General features: G+C 41.2%; 3 protein-coding genes across 3 annotated transcripts; all 3 read left to right on the forward strand.

Annotated features, from left to right (window-relative positions):
- The first annotated feature begins 4,329 nt into the window (after positions 1 to 4,329).
- Positions 4,330 to 6,234, forward strand: LOC135614508 (mitogen-activated protein kinase kinase kinase 18-like). The gene has a single exon (XM_065111950.1). The coding sequence runs from the start codon at positions 4,345 to 4,347 to the stop codon at positions 5,935 to 5,937; it is 1,593 nt and encodes a 530-aa protein (XP_064968022.1). The 5' UTR covers positions 4,330 to 4,344; the 3' UTR covers positions 5,938 to 6,234.
- Positions 6,235 to 13,292: 7,058 nt separating this feature from the next.
- LOC135614509 (mitogen-activated protein kinase kinase kinase 18-like) lies at positions 13,293 to 14,725 on the forward strand. The gene has a single exon (XM_065111951.1). It carries the CDS (start codon positions 13,352 to 13,354, stop codon positions 14,708 to 14,710), a length of 1,359 nt encoding a protein of 452 aa, XP_064968023.1. The 5' UTR covers positions 13,293 to 13,351; the 3' UTR covers positions 14,711 to 14,725.
- A 3,117-nt stretch (positions 14,726 to 17,842) lies between these two features.
- LOC135614510 (S-type anion channel SLAH1-like) lies at positions 17,843 to 19,542 on the forward strand. Its single transcript, XM_065111952.1, has 2 exons — positions 17,843 to 18,713; positions 19,162 to 19,542. The coding sequence occupies exons 1-2, from the start codon at positions 17,871 to 17,873 to the stop codon at positions 19,426 to 19,428; spliced, it is 1,110 nt and encodes a 369-aa protein (XP_064968024.1). The 5' UTR covers positions 17,843 to 17,870; the 3' UTR covers positions 19,429 to 19,542.
- The last annotated feature ends 83 nt before the right edge of the window (positions 19,543 to 19,625 follow it).

The following is a 19,625-nucleotide window of genomic DNA, read 5'->3' on the forward strand; positions in this document are numbered from 1 at the left end:
GGAGACTCTCCATTTATTTCTTTATAATTAAACTCTAAAATGATAAATCCTATGATATATATATATATATATATATATATATATATATATATATATATATATATATATATATATATATATACCAAAATAGAAAGTTCAAAGCAATTACGACTTATTCGGAAATTGGATATCGTTACTGATTCTCATGTACAAAATGAAAACTTTATTCTTGATTTTACCATAATTTTTATGAAAACGTTTCATTTCTTTTTTTTCCATGGAAGTTTTATTTTTCCAAAATATATCTTAATTTTTAGCCTAATTCTGATCGATTCAACCTCTAATTAAAAGAATAAATCTTGATTTTATTTCATCTCTACAATAAGTTTAGTAATAAGTATAATGGCCTGTTATTTCATCTATAAAGTATATTGAATGTACAAATATGATCGTAACTATTATTCGTATCTATTATTCATATTAACATCTACTCTAGAGGAATATTTTTATGTGGTGCTATAGGGAACACAAACTTATCAATTATTTTGGTGGTTAATATAAATTTTTTAAGGTTAAAGATATATCATTAATGCTATAAACATCATAAACAAAATGATATTCTAATAAAAACATTCGTTTACATAATCTAATAAAAAAAGACAAAACTTATACTACATGATATCTCAATCTCAAATTTCTAAATTTCTTTCCTCCTCCTAATCTAACAACATCTTTATATCTAAACAATTATATCTCTTCAAACAAAATAGTTTATTTCGTACTTGACATAGGGAGTCATGCCCATTTGGTTAAGACGCTAGATGATACTTGATCGCATGATATTGATAACATGGTACCAAATAGGATATTGATTGATAATGTAGCATTGGTAAAGATATTGACTCGATAAAATAGTTACATATTGTAGCTCTAACGATTTAATGTACAATCTCATAACTCATAAGGCACATAACTACTCTCAATGTTTACCACAATCTCACCATGATGGTCACCCATTATACTATAAAAGACCCTCTAGAGTGCATTCTAAATGAGATTAACTTTGACTATATTATTCTAAAAAATCTCATATTAAATTAAGTATTAGAGGAACCTTGTTAAGCACACCATCACATAACTTTTGAATGGTATAGGATCAAATTCTAAACATTTCAACACCGTAACTTGACTTAGAAATGGACCTCACTCTTTCAAATCTGAACTCGAGAATGATAATTTTTCATTGTCGAATCCGTCTTGCGATCATTTTCTAAACCCATTTTTGAACCTGACACCACTTATTCAATAATGCATATAAATCAATCATGGAGTAACCCCTAACGAGTAAATCATCGTGTCTTGACCCCTTTTGTAGTAACACGATGAGGATAGATAATATTGAGAGCACGACATATAGTAACCACTAATATATAAGTTATGCCGATTCAATGGTCTAACACATTAGTTAAGATTTAGGAGTCAAAAATATGATGCGACTAAAGTGTTGACTCGATCTCACATGATCGATAATATAATACTGAAAAAGATATTATTTTAATAAAATTGTTGCCCCACGATTATAACCCTAATGATTTAGTTCACAGTCTTATGGCTCATTGACGATCGAAGGATGCATATAATTATTCCCAGCATTATACTAATAATCACCTATTCTAGTGTTAAAGGCTCTCACGTGCATTATAAAAAGGACGCTCTCTCTCTCTCTCTCTCATACATGGGTGGGTGATGTACACGATCATTTTCAATAATGCATATAAATCAATCATGGAATATCCCCTAACAAGTAAATCATCGTCTTCACATGTAATAAAGCGATGGGGATAGATAATATTAAGAGCATGACATATAGTAACCACTAACATATATGTCATGCCGATTCAGTGGTCTAACACATAAGTTAATAATTTTTTTTTCAAATTTTGATTTAATAATATATTTTTCTACTTAATCGATTGGAATACATGTGTAATGTACACGATCCTATCACGCGTCCATGTACTTGTGATAAAAACTTTCCACGTAAGACCGATGCATAGATACACGCAAGCATCGACCACGTTCATGCATGTGTGCATTCATCTGCATCATCGCGATACCTGATAAGGTCACTCAATTAATACGAATGCATGAATCGACGAGTTGCTTTTGGGTTATAAATAGGAGCAACATACGAACCAAGTCTTGTCCAAATTATCTCAGCTGTTGGTACTTCTTTCTTCGTCTCCATCTCCCATAGTCCATAGGAAAGGAAAATGATAACAATCATGGAATATGAGTTTTCCTATTTTAGCTTTGAGGTTTAGAGTTTGATCCCATCTTACCAATCACCCTGCAATGCAACGTAAGTATACATTTTACTTTAAATTCCATTCATCTTTTGATGACTATTTATATATAGCATACTTTTATAAGCATAAAAAATATTAATCGAGGATATATTTTTTGAAAGGCATTTCTAAGTGGCTTGATGAAGATTTTAAGCTCGGATCCTTTGCTCTGATGATTGTGCGATCACTAAACCCAAAAACCTAAGATGTTAGGAAAAACTTAATATATGCTTTAACATCCTTTCTCACTAGTGAGCCAATGTATAAACAAAATCCGAGTATACGGTGCAAGTACAAATGAAGGGAAGAATGATTATTGCATAAATATTTTTATTAGAGAGAAATATAAGTGAAACTCTATCGGAGGGAGAGAAAATCTTAAAGAGAAAAAAATTAACTTGACGTTGAACAACAACTACATCGACGTAACCAAAAACAATAGTCTTAGTGTTGGACAAGTAAAGGAAATATGATGAGATAATTAGATGATAAATAAATACTAAATAGAAAAAAAATCTAGAGAGAGAAGAGAAAAGGACCCAATTTGTAGAATTCTTAACTCGACGATGAGCTTCGAGAGAGGAGAAGAAAAGAACAGTTCTTGAATTCGCTCCGAGCTCTCCAACTCATAACCGAGAGTGAATTATGGCCTTACACTCCTCGTGTTAAGTGAGAACTAAAATCCTTATTCATTTAGTAGTAGTCGATCATCAATTATAATTTTTTTGTTTTTATATAAGTCAAAAATATTTAAAATCGACATATCAATATATTGTATCATGTCAAGATAAACCTCTAAAATTATCTTATCAAATAATCTTTCTTCTTTATCAAATAATTTTATTATCAATATAGGAAATAAGATCGTTGTTGCTAAGTGATAACCCGAATATGTTGATTGAACGTGAAATCAACTTCTTTGTTTCCATGTATGCAGAATGTGATTCCGCTCCCCGTCCACCTCCTGTTTGTGCTCCAAAGTCATTTCCTTGTAGCACTTGGAGCAAACGTTCATGGTCGCCGCACTTGCACAGAAACCACAGTTGCCGATGCAAGGGGACTGGTCCTCCTGGAGCTTTGCATCTGCGACGCCGACTGAGGCCATCTTCTTCCCTGCATTTGTTGCAGGAACCTTCGAAGATGGTAGGCAGATCGTCGATCAACTCCAACTGGTAGTCCTTGAAGATCTCTTCGCCGGTGCTCGGAGCCGGAGCCGCCATGGCGAGCGAGCGAGCGAGCGAGCGATCGAGGGAGGGAGATGGAAAACTTCCCGTACGTGCTGAAGCTACAGTTGTCGACGAATCAATCCGAGAACAAAAAGGGTTCGCTCTCCCAACGCGACACGTTGATTTGGTCAACGGATTTGGAGCACGTGGAACGCAGCCTTCCATCGCGTTTCACGCCGCAGAAGAAAAACGTGCTGCCCCATGCGTTCCCACGCTGCCACGTCCTCATTCACGCCGGTCGCCAGCTCAGCGTAGAAACAAATCTGTAATAGGAGTGCATGTATTGTTACTGCTGCTCTTCTTGTCGTATGTGTCATCTTCATTAATAGCTATGGATCAATGATACGTGGCACAAATGACTTGACATAACACATATATTAAAACGAGGAGGACTTTCATGTACTGCTTACTGGTACGACCTAATGATTGGAGCCACCTATAGCTGCTCCTGTCGAAGCCCTGAGACGTAAAAGTCCAATCCATCCACCTTCATCTTCTCCAACTCTTCTTACTCACGAGCTACGGCAACAACAGCACACCCCATCTCTGCCTTTAGCATATGGACTACACTTGGAAAGTATATTCCCTGGCATTAAAAGATTACGGTGGATAGGCTCAGGAAAACCAAAAGGTCGCAGGGGAAGATGACAAAGAAGAAAAGAATTCATATGGTCTTCAGCTACCTAAAAGTAAGCACCATGAAAACTCTTGTTGTCGTCTGCGGGTACCTAACGACATGAAACAGCTCGACTCTGCTCGTGCCTTTGCGTTTCCACGTTTGCTCGGGGAAGATGGGGTCAGGGGAGCACCGATTGACTTCGGCTTCGACACGTGGAGCGGAAAACCGGGCGAGGTCGTCCTTCCACGCGAGCGTGGCCGTCCGCGTCGGGGTAGCGTTGGCTTTTGGGCAACCATGGACGAGATCCTTCTTTGCTTCTTATATCAACCACCTCCCGGCGTTCCAAGTCATCCACCTGCCTCTTTTCTCTCTCTTCCTCTCTGGGGCTTGTGTTGGAGCTCTAACGATGGGGATCAGCGGGTGGCGCCGTGGGCGGATCATTGGCCGGGGGACCTCCGCTACCGTCTCGCTCGCCACCTCGGTGTCCTCGGGCGACGTCTTCGCGGTCAAGTCGTCGGAGCTCTCTCGCTCTTGGCTCCTGCAGAGGGAGCAGAGGATCCTCTCCGCGCTCGATTCGCCGTTCGTCGTCTCTTATTTTGGTTTCGACGTCGCCGCCCAGACGCCAGGAGCAGGTCTCTGCTATAATATTTTCATGGAGTACGCTCCCCGGGGCTCGCTGTCCGACGAGATCAGGAAGCAGGGCGGTCGGCTTGACGAGCTCGCCATCCGATCCTACGCATGCGACATCCTCGGCGGGCTGGCCTACCTGCATTCCAACGGCGTCTTCCATTGTGATCTGAAGAGCCAGAACGTCTTGATATGCTCCGGTGGGCGGGCCAAGGTTGCGGACTTTGGGTGCGCGCGGAGCGCAGAAGAGGAGGACGAGGACGAGAGGGGATGGATGAGGGGCACGCCGATGTTCATGGCGCCGGAGGTCGCGCGGGGGGAAGAGCAGAGCGCGCCAGCTGATATCTGGGCCCTGGGATGCACCGTCATCGAGATGGCCACCGGACGACCCCCATGGCCGCTCGTCTCGGACGCCCTTAGCGCTCTCCACCAGATCGCCTTCTCCACCGACGTGCCTGAGTTCCCGCGATGGATCTCCGAGGAGGGAAGGGACTTCTTGAGCAGGTGCTTGAGGAGGGATCCCCTGAAGCGGTGGACGGCGGAGCAGCTGCTCCAACACCCGTTCGTTGCCGCGTCTCGTGTCGCCAATCCTCCACCGAAATCCGACTGGATTTCTCCTAAAAGCACTCTCGATCAGACCTTCTTGCGGTCGCTCTCCGACGACGACGACGACGACCAGGTCCTGGACCAAACAGAGGAGGACCCATTCGAGAGGATGCAGAGCTTAATCGGAGACGCTGCTCCCAACTGGACGTGGGATGAGACCTGGGCGACGGTGCGAAGTAATGGCGGCTTTCCGGTGACCGAATCCATCACCGAAGACGGGAGATCAACAAATCCAATCGCGGATAGCAGCGAACAACTCATGCTCAGCACGAACCCCATGGAGACACGGCATGTCGGTGGCAACAGATCAAGCGACCATAACTTATCTGAAACTAGTGTTCTTCCAATAGAGGAGGGACGCATCCTCAAATGTAAAACAGAGAATTGTACATTCGAGAATGCCAACTTTTCCTTGATGAACAACAAGGAACGCACTCGAGCTCCTTTTGGCCATCGAACTCCAATCTTTCCATCTGTGATGTCCAATTCCGAGCTACGGATTAATGCGCAGCTACAGCTCCTTAGTCACTAGAAAACAAAAACTGGTTACCGGGCATAGAACGGCGATCACGTTGACACGAATGGAGTAAACCGGGGGAAACAGCGGTGGGTGCTACAAATCTGTCGGTGTCAATGGTGTAGGAAACTACAGAAGATGGCGGCGTGGAGCAATGCAAGTTACAGTTTTCCGGCCTTGGCTTCAATGCACGACGCTCGGCACATGATTCGTGCCATTGTTTTGAGCCACGAATCTAATAGACCACCGACAAGTAAATTAGAATTATATTAAGACCGGCAGCCGTATTCGGTCCGTCGTCCCTTCGGCGATGGGCTGACGCTTGATGACGTAGAATTCGTTCGTCATAGAAGGTAGGTATAGTCGACAGGATGACGTCAGGGATCTGTATGCCAACATTAAATAATAATAGTATAAGATAATGTTACCTAATCTTCGCACTTGGCACGACGATTCGATTCAAATCGAAACGAAATGAACTGAAATTAAAATTAACTCGATCTAGTTGTTCATCGAGTCTAAGTTAAATTTGAACCGGTAAGATTGTTCGGTTTTAATTCTTAAGTTTGAAAAATCGAAATGATTGATTAGATGATTGAAAAAAATTTGACAGTCAAATAAGGCAATTCAAAAAAGCCAAAGTCACAGTTAAAAATCTTCACGCTACATTTCAAGACGATAACTTTCCGAAAGAATATTGAGAAGAAACATCTAACATAAGTTAGAATTAAAAAAAGTCATGTAAATTTTTTAGTATCATATTAATTTTACTTTTTTATTTTTATATTAAAAATTCATAAAACACTAGTAAAATTAATTTTCATTGAATATTTATCTTTTTTGTTTCAGTAAAATGTTTATTTTGTTGACTATTGGCAAGAGGCTTTAAAACCCACTGCTCAAAGAGTTTCTCGAACCACTAACTTTATATAATTTTAATTAAAAAAAAGATATATGAATAAAAACTAAGCTTTTGATCGATATGTTTCTATTTATATTGATATTTAGGATGATCAGTGACACAACCAATAATATTTATAGAATGATAAAAATAAATTTAGAAGAATGTTATTTTTACTATTGGTTTTGATAATACAATGGTAAATATTATTTTTATTTTGGAATTACAAGAAGTATGTCAATCGGATTTATGTTTCTTTCTTTCATCAAGCGATCTATTTCATCAAGCAATTTATAAACTAAATGATAAAATACTCAGAAATTGATTTAGGAACCTATGCGGGTCCCGAGTGTGGGACCACAAACATTATGTTTATTAATGGGATTTATCACTGCAAGTATATCATCCGTCCACATCTGTAATGAATGGAGTCGTTCAAGTCTATTATGTAGATCTATGAGCATCGAACGACTTCATGTAGATCTATGATCAGTAGCAGTTTCCCATGGGTTTGGTAAACTTAATTGATGCTTATGACATCGATGATTTAGTGACACGAGTCGTTCATCACAATTTGGATGGATCGATGATCTATATTCGAAACATTGCGGTCGAGTCCTCCGTGGTCCTCTCATTGGTTTCAAAGTGTTTTGAGCCAAACGTTCATACCATTACCACACGGGATCAGGCCCCGCTTGACGTGTCAAGAACGACCTACGTGTCATGCCTCGCATATCATCCACCTCCAATTATATTCCGACACATGTTTTAGTAGATTATTGACCACATGATATGCTCATCGGGCGATGCTATGTGGTTTCATCATTAGCATCCGTATATTTTGCTTCCTCAATTGTGTTGGAGTATGTTGTCATCGTAAGATGATTAATGATCGATTCAATGATGTCATTGTTGTAGGGCACTTTGTGGTCGATTCGATTATTTCATCATCATATGATGCTTCATAATCGATTCATCACCGTATTGTATTGTGTTTCATTCCATTATGTCGTCATTATAAGATACTTTATGATTAATTATGTTGCATAATTATCATAAGTAGTTTCACAACCAATCTTCCCATACCATTGCAGCGTTATCATACTGTAAGCCTAAACGAACCATCAAGTAAACTAAGGATCGGACAATGAAACCCAAAGGTCACTTAACCCCTATAAATAGATGGCCCGTCCTCTTCATTTTCATCATGCTTTCCTATTTTCATGAGCTTGGACTATTTGAATTTTGAGCTATGAATTTTAAGCTAAGAACGCTACGTGGACTTAGCCCTCACTTCTGAAGGTTCAGAATATCTTCAAATTGTTGGGGTTCTTTTAACATATCAAATATACATCAAACAATTATTTTATAGAATCAAAACCTTCGTCTTGATTCAAAAATATATTTTATAGATCCAAAATAATGGATTAAGAATATTTACATAAAACTTATTTAATCTATTATAATATGTATGAAATCCTACAATAATTAATAAACATATTAACACGGAGCATACGTGATGAATCCATTAGAGTATTTTCTGAATTGATTAATGATTTGGTCTTCCAATTGCATAGTATCTTTTGAACTTTAGATTTCTCTTTAACGGGTGAAGAGAAACTTCATTCGATACTACAACCGGGGATCATAACCTTATTTATAGTCATAATTGATGAATATACAATTATGATTGTATTCATAATTGATGAATCTACAATTATGTCTCAAGAGTTTCATATTCCTAATTTATCTCGTCATTAAGTTAGGAATATGACTCATGGTATCCACACAATTAATTTTTATAACAATTATGTCCCTTAGCCAAATAACTTTACTTTAATTAGATTACTTTAATTTTGACTAATCAAAATAATGGCTTAACACATTTGATTATACATATGTGACTCTTAATATTCTAACAATCACCCACTGAGTCACGTATGTATCCTTATAAATGTGATATTCTTTATGAGCTCAAAACTATTACCATTATTAAACAGGACATACAAAACAATCTCGTCCGTTGACCATATTAATATAAGATCAAAGCGATTTTCGCTATATCAATCATAGCTAAACCCTTCAATGATCACTAATATTAACATAACCAAATGACATAGATAAATTATAAAATTTGTAGCATGAAAATTACATGAATGTGATCTGTACATGTCAATTTTCAACTGGTCCAACTTTATCTTTATGAGATCATTAATAACTTTAATAGCCATAATGTATAAAGTATAATAAACTGAAGCTTTATTTCTGATCAGAAAATGTCTGTTCAAATATCTGGCATAGAACATACAACGAACATATGACAGGCTCCCACTAAACTGAAGTTTTCTCAAATTCTGATATACCCATATGAGCAGTATGCTCCTAAAAAACCTTGAGTGGTACATCTTTTGTGAGAAGATTTGTCAACATAAAGTTTGTTCCTAAGTGTTCTATAGAAATTTATTTACTTTGTACCATTTCTTTCACAACCATGTTTGGTACCTCGCAATTCCGCATTCATGGATTCATGATAGGAAGCTATAGTATCAAGTAAATATAGAATGTCATAAGTCATAAGTGAACTAGTTCCCATCACATTTGAATTTAACGACAAAGTAAACTGATTGTTTCCAAATGAACAAGAATAACTAAATTTGTTCAAATAAGAAACAAAAATTAGGTTTCGTTTAAATGACGGTATAACAAAAGTATCTTTCAAATTCAAATAATGTCCAATACACAATAACAATCTAAATGTGCCTATAGCTTCCACATCTACCGATTTTTCGTCTCCCACATAAATGCATCTATCAGCATTATTGGGCCTTCGGTAGCTCAGGTAACCCTCTTTTAGCACGCCAAGAGTGATATTTGGCACAGTCTTTCTTCAAATGCCCAGATTTTTTACAGAAGAAACAAGTATCATCCTTGTTTTGTTTCTTCTGTACTGGACTCTTATCAGCCTTATTCTTTCCATATTTATATTTTCTTTTCTTGCCCTTATCCTTAGAGGTGTTGACCAAGTTTGCACTTTCGATCTTTTCTTGCTTTAATCTTTCTTCTTCTTGCACACAATATGAAATGAGCTTATTAAGAGACCATTTATTCCTTTGATAGTTATAACTAACCTTAAACTGATTGAATTGTGTAGGGAGAGATATCAGAACCAAATGGACAAGTAAATCCTCTGATAGGTTAAGCTTTAATGCTTTAAGCTTAGAAGCAAGTTTAAACATTTCCATGATGTATTCCCTTATATTTCCTTTGCCATTGTATCTCATGATAAATAATCTTTGAAGTAGAGTGCTTGTTTCTGCCTTATCATTTTTAAGAAAACGCTTTTTTATTTCGGTAAGAAAATCTTTGGCCTTGGTAATCCCTTCGGACACCGCACCTCTAAAGGCTTCTGGAATACCGCGCTTAATGATCATGAGACTCATGCGATTAGACTTGTCCCACTTTTCATATAGTCTCCTATCATCATGAGTACTATTTTCTATAAGAGAAGCAGGTTGGTCTTCTCTTAGTGCAAGGTCCAGATCCATGCAACCCAAAACGATTAAAATATTTTCTTTTCAATCTTTAAAGTTGGTTCCATTTAGAACTAGTACAGAACTGAGGTTAGCAGATATTGTTGCAAGAGAACCTGATGAGATAACAATAGATAATCAGAAATTATACTCATATTTATTATCATAAACTTAAGTAAATTCAAATAATGATATAACCCATCTCAAGATACCAAGTGCAACATTAATATCTTATCTTTGGACTTCAATATTAATTGTTAGTGGTAATCTTGTTGTAATGATCAAATACTGATAATAAGACATGTCAAATGAAAAACTCATCTTTGGATTGATTTATGATTTACATGTATAACTTTATAATTATCACGTATTTACCATTACAGGTATGTATAAAATCCTACCAGTCATTAACCTTCCTTTGGGCCGGATAATTACCGCATGGATGTAAATACACACTACATTTAATATTTTCATGAGAAATATTATATATGAGCGGTCAGTTTGACGACTTCATATATTAAATTACTAAATCTAATATTAAACAATCACTAATTGAATTTAGACCATATTAGTCAAATTGGTTTGATCTTAATTTGTTGACTAAAATATTTAAAGCATGTAAATCATTCAATTTATGTCAACAAACAACTTTATAGAACAAATATTATGTTTAATCCAACATAATATTACAACAATATTATTAAACCAACATAATATTACAATAATATATAATTAATTAAATTCATATTAATTAGATAAAATACAAAAAGAATTTGAGAAATTTATGCCTTGTAGTGCAAAAATGAATTTTTACATATTGATGAATAGGAAAAGACACGAAGTGGAAAAGATAATCCAAAATAAACTGATATCACATCAGAAAAAGGCACTGAATTGAATGTGAAGCATATTGTAGCATGATTAAATAAAATCATAATCTTTTCCAACGATAATAGAACCAAATAACTTCAAAATAGCATGATTACATAAAACTATCATCTTTCCCAACGATGATAGAACCAAATTACTTTAAAATATTGATGAAAACATCATTAAAATTCATGAGAAAAAAGATTAAATGTTCATCAATCATTGTAGGATGGCTTTGATGCTACTTGTTGGGGTTCTTTTAACGTATCAAATATGGATCAAACAATTGTTTTATAGAATCAAAACCTTCGTCTTGATAAAAAAACATACTTTATAGATCCAAAATAATGGATTAAGAATATTTACATAAAACTTATTTAATCCACTATAATATGTATATAATATGTATGAAATCCTACAATAATTAATAAACATATTAACACGGAAGCGTACCTGATGAATCCATTAGAGTATTTTTTGAATTGATTAGTGATTTGGTCTTCCAATTGCAGGGTATCTTTTGAATTTTAGATTTCTCTTTGACGGGTGAAGAGAAACTTCATTCGATACTACAACCAGGGACCATAATCTTATTTATAGTTATAACTGATTAATCTACAATTATGATTATATTCATAATTGATGAATCTATAATTATGTCTCAAGAGTTTCATATTCCTAGCTTATCTCGTCATTAAGTTAGGAATATGACTAATGATATCCATACAATTAATTTTCATAACAATTATATCCCTTAGCCAAATAACTTTATTTTAATTAGATCACTTTAATTTTGGCTAATCAAAATAATGACTTAACACATTTAATTATACATATGTGACTCTTAATATTTTAACACAAACTTCTCATGATATTCTTCTATATGATATTTGAATTGATCATTGATCCCATTTTTCCCATCGATCTTAGTAAGATAAACTTTCTTAGAAGGGTCAAAGTTACTATCGCAAGGGAGACTACTCATTTGGAGTGGATATCTCAAGTAGCGAGGTCTAGTAGTTTTGTGATGAGATCATCTAACTCTGGCTTATGTATAAGCATTTTCGATCTAAAACACCTTAAGTTTGTATTTTATACACTAATCAAATTTAAACTTATTTTATAGTTTATACTTTTTGAGGTTTCAATTAATATCTTTTTTCAAAATAAAATCTCTACGTTTATAATAGAGTTCGATCATATGAGAATCTCTACATTTATACTGAGTGATATCTCAAACTCAAATCGAGAATTTTTGTCTCCACCCGATCCAATAAATTCATATCTTGTGAAAGTGCACTTGTGATCCAAATTAGACATGCAAGCCTTGTTTATGTTCATGCATGCACACAGCTGCATGTCCGATTCAAGATATGGCCGCTCCCCTAACACAGATGCAACGAATCCACGAGCGTCTTTTAGGTTATAAATCGAGGAACCATCCCAACCATGTCTTGTCCAAAGTGGCTTTGCATTCCATACTAGGTGGGCGACCTAAAACTCACCGAATCTACTCGAGTCAAAGACTTAGCTGGGCGACCTAACAGCCTTTGCTCCATCGAACGCCACGGGGAGACTTCTCAGAAGTCAACGGCCCGTTGATTTGGTTATCGGATTTGGAGCACGTGGAAAAAACCACGAAGTGTCGGGCCGCGACTTCCATCCGCTCCCGTTTCACACCGGATGGCTCGGAAACGTGAATCATGCGTTCCGACACTGTCACCAGTTGGCGATTGGACCCCACTCACAGCTCAGTATAGGAAAAATCTGCGGTAGTCGTACCTCCATGGTTACTTGATGACTTGTGACTGCTGCTATTCTTGTCGTATATATATCGTCTTCATTTGTGGCTATTTGAGAACCCGATGCTCGGTCACGGCATCGTAGACCAATGGCTGCTAATAATGAATGTAATGTGGCAGGAATGGCTTCGTTTTTCGACACGTGGACCGGTGAACGCGGACGCGGCCTTCTTTCAACGCGAGCGTGGACGGCCGCCTCGGAGGAGCATTGACTGTTGGAGAAGCCACAGAGGCCGCTCTCTTCCTTGCTTTTTATATCGGCTACCTCCCCGCGTACAAAGTCGTCCATCTCTTTCCTCTCTCTCGCTCGTGTTGGAGTTCTAACGATGGGGATCAGCGGGTGGCGCCGTGGGCGGATCATTGGCCGGGGGACCTCCGCTACCGTCTCGCTCGCCACTTCGGTGCCCTCGGGGGAGGTCTTCGCGGTCAAGTCGTCGGAGCTCTCTCGCTCTTGGCTCCTGCAGAGGGAGCAGAGGATCCTCTCCGCGCTGGATTCGCCGTTCGTCGTCTCTTATTTTGGTTTCGAAGTCGCCGCCCAGACGCCAGGAGCCGGTCTATGCTATGATCTTTTCATGGAGTACGCTCCCCGGGGCTCGCTGTCCGACGAGATCAGGAAGCAGGGCGGTCGGCTTGACGAGCTCGCCATCCGATCCTACGCATGCGACATCCTCGGCGGGCTGGCTTACTTGCACTCCAACGGCGTCGTCCATTGCGATCTGAAGAGCCAGAACGTCTTGATCTGCTCCGGTGGGTGGGCCAAGGTTGCGGACTTTGGGTGCGCGCGGAGCGCAGAGGAGGAGGACGAGGACGAGAGGGGATGGATGAGGGGCACGCCGATGTTCATGGCGCCGGAGGTCGCGCGGGGGGAAGAGCAGAGCGCGCCAGCTGATATCTGGGCCCTGGGATGCACCGTCATCGAGATGGCCACCGGACGACCCCCATGGCCGCTCGTCTCGGACGCCCTTAGTGCTCTCCACCAGATCGCCTTCTCCACCGACGTGCCTGAGTTCCCGAGCTGGATCTCCGAGGAGGGAAGGGACTTCTTGAGCAGGTGCTTGAGGAGGGATCCTCTGGAGCGGTGGACGGCGGAGCAGCTGCTCCAACACCCGTTCGTTGCCGCGTCTCGTGTCGCCAATCCTCCATCGAAATCCGACTGGATTTCTCCTAAAAGCACTCTCGATCAGGCTTTCTTGCAGTCGCTCTCCGACGACGACGACGACGGCCAGGTGCTGGACCAAACAGAGGAGGACCCATTCGAGAGGATGCAGAGCCTAATCGGAGAAGCTGCTCCCAACTGGACGTGGGATGAGAACTGGGCGACGGTGCGAAGTAATGGCGGCTTTCCGGTGACCGAATCCATCACCGAAGACGGGAGATCAACAAATCCAATCACGGATAGCAGCGAACAGCTCATGCTCAGCACGAACCCCATGGCGACAGGGCATGTCCGTGACAACAGTTCAAGTGACCATAACTTATCTGAAACAAGTGTAGTTCCAATAGCAGAGGGACTCATCCTCACATGTAAAACAGAGACTTGTAACTTCGAGAATGCCAACTTTTACTTGATGAACAAGAAGGAACGCACTCAAGCTCCTTTAGGCCATCATACTCCAATCTTTCCGTCTACAATGTCCAATTCTTATATTTGGATTAATGCGCCGCTACAGCTCCTTAGTCACTAGAAAACAAAAACCGGTTACCACGCATAGAACGGCGATCACGTTGACAGTAGGAATAGTCGGCTGGGAGAAACAGCGGTGGATATTACAAATCTGTCAGTGTCACAGCGCAGCAGACTACAGAAGAAGATGGCGTTGAGCAATCCAAGTTACACAGTCTGGCCTCGCTTTCAATGCACGGCGCGCGGCACATGATTCGTGCCAATCTGTTGAGCTCCGAATCTAATAGACCACCGGAGAACATTATATTATATTATGACCGCCTGTCGTGGGCTGACGTTTGATGACGTGGAACTCGTTCGTCATCGCAGCAAGGTAACGGTGAACAGATGTCGTCAGCGATCTGCGCACCAACTTAGCAGTAGTACTTAAAGACTAGTAGCACCGAGTGTCAGTTTACCCGCATCTCTTACCTGGCCTGGGATTAGATATGGGAACGGCCCCATGCGGGGCCCAATACGTCATAAACACCACATTTATTGATTGGGTTGTCCATCGTTTTGAGATATCAACATTGGAGGAAGATTGCAGAGACAGATCTATCTTGACGCATTAAAGGGATCGTTGTGGATCCAATAGGTTCGATAAACTTGATTGTGCTCATGGCATAGATGGATTTGGTGAAACGAATTTGATCGACTTCATTGCTCGTAATTCAGATAGTTGATCTTTATGTCTGATGAACAACCACATCACATACAAGTCTTAAGACCAATTAGTCTTCGTGGACAATCTTTTGAGCCCAGACAAAGCCATCAGACCCCTCCTCCAGTGGAGGATGATCAGTTCTCCCAGCAAGACCCAGCATTTCTTCCTGATCAGAGAGCCTGCTTGCTTCTGACTCATCTCAACCACATCTCATGATTCACAGGTTATGATGATTCCAACAGTTCATGCATAAAATTCCAATAAAACAGGAAACCGAATTGCTCATTCCATGTTGATTTGGAGGTCTTGCAATTGGCCTCAAAGTAGAATAAATTTAGGATACGGTGTTGTGGATCAAGTCAGCCATTACTAGGAGAAAGTTTAAGCGACAAGGAGAAGAAGATTGAATGTTAATATGATTAGGTCTGCCATATGCGCAATTGCTAATGATCCACGATTGCCACCTCCTTGTAATGTAGAAAAAGATGAGAGGCGTAGTGCGATCAAGAGATGTGTGATCTTTTGGAACTTTTAGTTGGTGCAGGAGATTGCAGTGCCTGAAATCGTACGAAAAGAAGCATGCACGTCTGCATGATCACATTAACAACTACAGAAGGCCAAAACCACAGCACTCTCACCAATCTTCCGATCACTTCATGCCCTGTGATTCATGCAGTGAGCCACCATTTCCACGTCTTCTTCCTTGTGTTCATCACTCGAGAATCTTTGCTTTGTTTCCAATTCTTTTTGGAGAATGATTGGGCACTCAAGAATCGAAGGATCCACACCTTCCTAACTCTTTATATTGTAATAAACTTTTATGCCAATCTGTATGATCTTATCCTATCAAACCAAGGCAAAGAGATTTGATCCATCGATTCATGCGACCTTCTTTCATGGTGCTCCATGAGCGAGGCAATAACTCATCATCATCAACATGCAGACTTTGACTGACATCTGAGTTAAAAGAGATAAAGAGAAGAAGAACAAGACACGAGCTGACTGCCTAGGGATACAGATAGAGCTCCCATCCTCAATTAATGGGATGGATGTTCCATGGCAGACCTAATTTTACCTACCTAAGGCATTTAGAGGCATGATAGGAACTTACCAAAGTTCCCTGCAGTTCAAATAAGTTTCACCACTGGAGAAGCTAATGCCCGCACCACTAAGAAAAGGTGATCCAAAGATGAGGGAAAGCTAGCTGTGCTTTTACCAAATGACACCCCAATAATCCACATTAATCTGTCCGGGAGGATCTAGAGATAACATACGATACAGGCGTAAAAATTTATTGGTTGCGAGTGTATGCCCAGATGATCTAACTGTCATCATTATATAAAGGAAAGAATTATGATGAGCTTCTGATTTGACAGGCTAATTAATCTTGATTGTATCGGCATAGGCTAAGGTGAGATGCTGCTAAGGAGAGTGAACGCAGGCATATATGCCTACCGATTGGTACCATCTGCACACCACTGTAAAGTTATTATTCCTAGGGTTCCTGATTCCTTAAACCAGTCATCCTCTACGTAAGCTCGATCGGATCGTGCTTCAAGAATCATCCTCAAGCAAGAAAGCTTGACAGCTCCCGCTCGCTGGCGTCGCATGCGGCGAACAGATTAAGTAGCATCTGCGTGGCTGGAAAAAGACAGATAGATTTATAGATAGATACGCCCCTCATCCTCCAAACTGTGTCGGAGTACTACAAGACATACGTTGTTCTCGGAGCAGCTGGGAAGAGTTCGCAAGCAGTCTGACCAGCTCGACAAGCCAACTGCAGTTTGATTCTTTGCCTTCGATGCTTCTTCTGCCAGCTGATCAGAAGCTCTCACCGAGGGATTTGGTCACCAAATTAAGAAAAATTCTTTTACGATTCTCAACCGGTGAAGTGTTACACGAAAAGGATCACTAGTGACGCACTACCATCGCTCTTTGGCGAGCAAGTTTGCAAATGGATATGATCCATCTCACTCTTCTTATTGCGCATTAGCTCGTTAATGCCCTCCGAGAAATGGCCGCAATAAAAGCCGTGACGCACTCCAAAACCATGTAAATAACAAGTAGATGATACAAACCCTGTTTGTTTCTCTTTCAGTCATGCTCAAGCTACTGCTACCTCTGGTTATCTTCTCCATCCAAGTTGTCACGTTGGTATAAGAAAAAGACAGTAAGGAAGAAGAAGGAGATTCGAGGGGAATATGTGAAACATCCATTCATCTCACACAATATTGGGAAGGTGAGGAAGCCGAAGGTGAAGATGGTGGGTTGGTTGGGTGAGCCGCAGTTGCAGTTCCCACTTGCTTCATATTCTAGTAGAGATATGTGATGAATAGCCAGCCGTTCATAAGTGGTTTGGCCTATAAGAAAGATGATAAGAGGGATCCAACATCGATGGCCAGTGCCGTCGACCGCTATTCACCACCTCCTCTATAAATACTACGACCGCCACTTCCCCATGAAGGACGCAAAGACGAACATCTCATCCTCACCACTCTCACTTTCACATATATACATGGAGGCCGCCGTCGAGCTCCACCAATTCGAACTCCAAGTCCTTAAACCCGTGGCCGCCGCCGCCACCGGTAGGGCCCTGCCCAAGTTCTCCATGCTCACTCGTTTCCATGCCGGCTACTTCCGCATCAGCCTCTCCCTCTGCGGCCAGGCGCTGCTGTGGAAGACGCTCATCGAGCCGTCCACGGACGCGCGCGCCCTCCGCGCCGTGGTCAGCCGCCTCCCCTCCTTCGCCTTCGTCCTCTTCTGGTCCCTCGCCTTCCTCACCCTCCTCGCGCTCTGTTTCCTCTACGTGGCCCGCTGCGTCCTCCGCTTCCGCAGCGTCCGCGCCGAGTTCGCGCACCACGTCGGCATGAACTACCTCTTCGCCCCCTGGATCTCCTGGCTGCTCCTCCTCCAGTCTGCGCCCTTCCTCCGCCCCAACACCAACGGTTACCTCCTCCTCTGGTGGCTCTTCTCCCTCCCCATCCTTGCCCTCGACGTCAAGATCTACGGGCAGTGGTTTACCCAGGGGAAGAAGTTCCTGTCCACGGTGGCCAACCCCACCAGCCAGATCTCGGTGATCGGGAACCTGGTGGGGGCGCGGGCGGCGGCCCAGATGGGGTGGAGGGAGAGCGCCCTATGCATGTTCTCCCTGGGCATCGCGCACTACCTCGTGCTCTTCGTGACGCTATACCAGCGGCTCCTGGGCAGCAACTCGCTGCCAGCCATGCTGCGGCCGGTGTTCTTCCTCTTCTTCGCTGCGCCGAGCATGGCCAGCTTGGCCTGGGACTCCATCTCCTCCACGTTTGACACCCCTTGCAAGATGCTCTTCTTCCTCTCCCTCTTCCTCTTTGCTTCTCTGGTAACTCAATCAGCAGCATACTTAAGCTTCCTTCCACTAGTTTCTTTGCTCTAATACTCTTCGCAGAACCCCCACTACTGAATTCTTACAAAGTCAACTAACAAACAGGTAGTCAAATTTACTTCGCTTCTTATGTAGCAAGCCATCAACCATGTTGATGATTCCACAACGCCTCGATAGTTCTAAAACATATCACCACCTCACTGACCAATATTTAGTTGTCGTCGTACTAATTCCACTTGCTACCTTTCCCGACTCTTTGATGGCACCACCAAAAACGAACAGCATCCATGGAATATAATCGAGAGATAGAAACAGAGTTGTTCTTAGCTAGAGATGGAATATCTTATCATTTAATCTCACACGCACATCTTGTATGATCTCGTCCAGCATCTTAGCTCGAGTTTCTAATTCGAGGTGCCTAATAATGGTGGCGGTGGTGGTTCAGGTGTGTAGGCCAGCGCTGTTCCGGAGATCTATGAGAAGGTTTAGCGTGGCGTGGTGGGCGTACTCCTTCCCGCTGTCGGTGCTCGCGCTGGCCGCCACCGAGTACGCCCAGGAGGCGAAGGGGGCGGTGGCCAACGTGCTCATGCTGGTCCTCTCGGTGCTCTCCGTGGTGGTCACCCTTGTGCTGATGGTCTTTACGGCGATAAAGGCCAATGACCTACTGCCCCATGACGACCCCTTTATGTGCTCATTCAACAACATGCAATGAACTGGGAGTTTATCTTCCTCTTAATCTGCCCACCCTATACTGCAAGAACATACGTATACATCTATATAAACTGTGCAAATCTATCTTCTTTATGTAATCTTCTTCATTTATATGAATGCCTATTGTATCTATTCTTTCTCTTTCTCTCGAAATCCAATAGCCACAAAGCGACTCCTCTCTCTCTCTCTCTTTAATAT

This window comes from Musa acuminata, chromosome BXJ2-6, assembly GCF_036884655.1.
Source record: "Musa acuminata AAA Group cultivar baxijiao chromosome BXJ2-6, Cavendish_Baxijiao_AAA, whole genome shotgun sequence".
Classification (NCBI taxonomy): domain Eukaryota; kingdom Viridiplantae; phylum Streptophyta; class Magnoliopsida; order Zingiberales; family Musaceae; genus Musa; species Musa acuminata.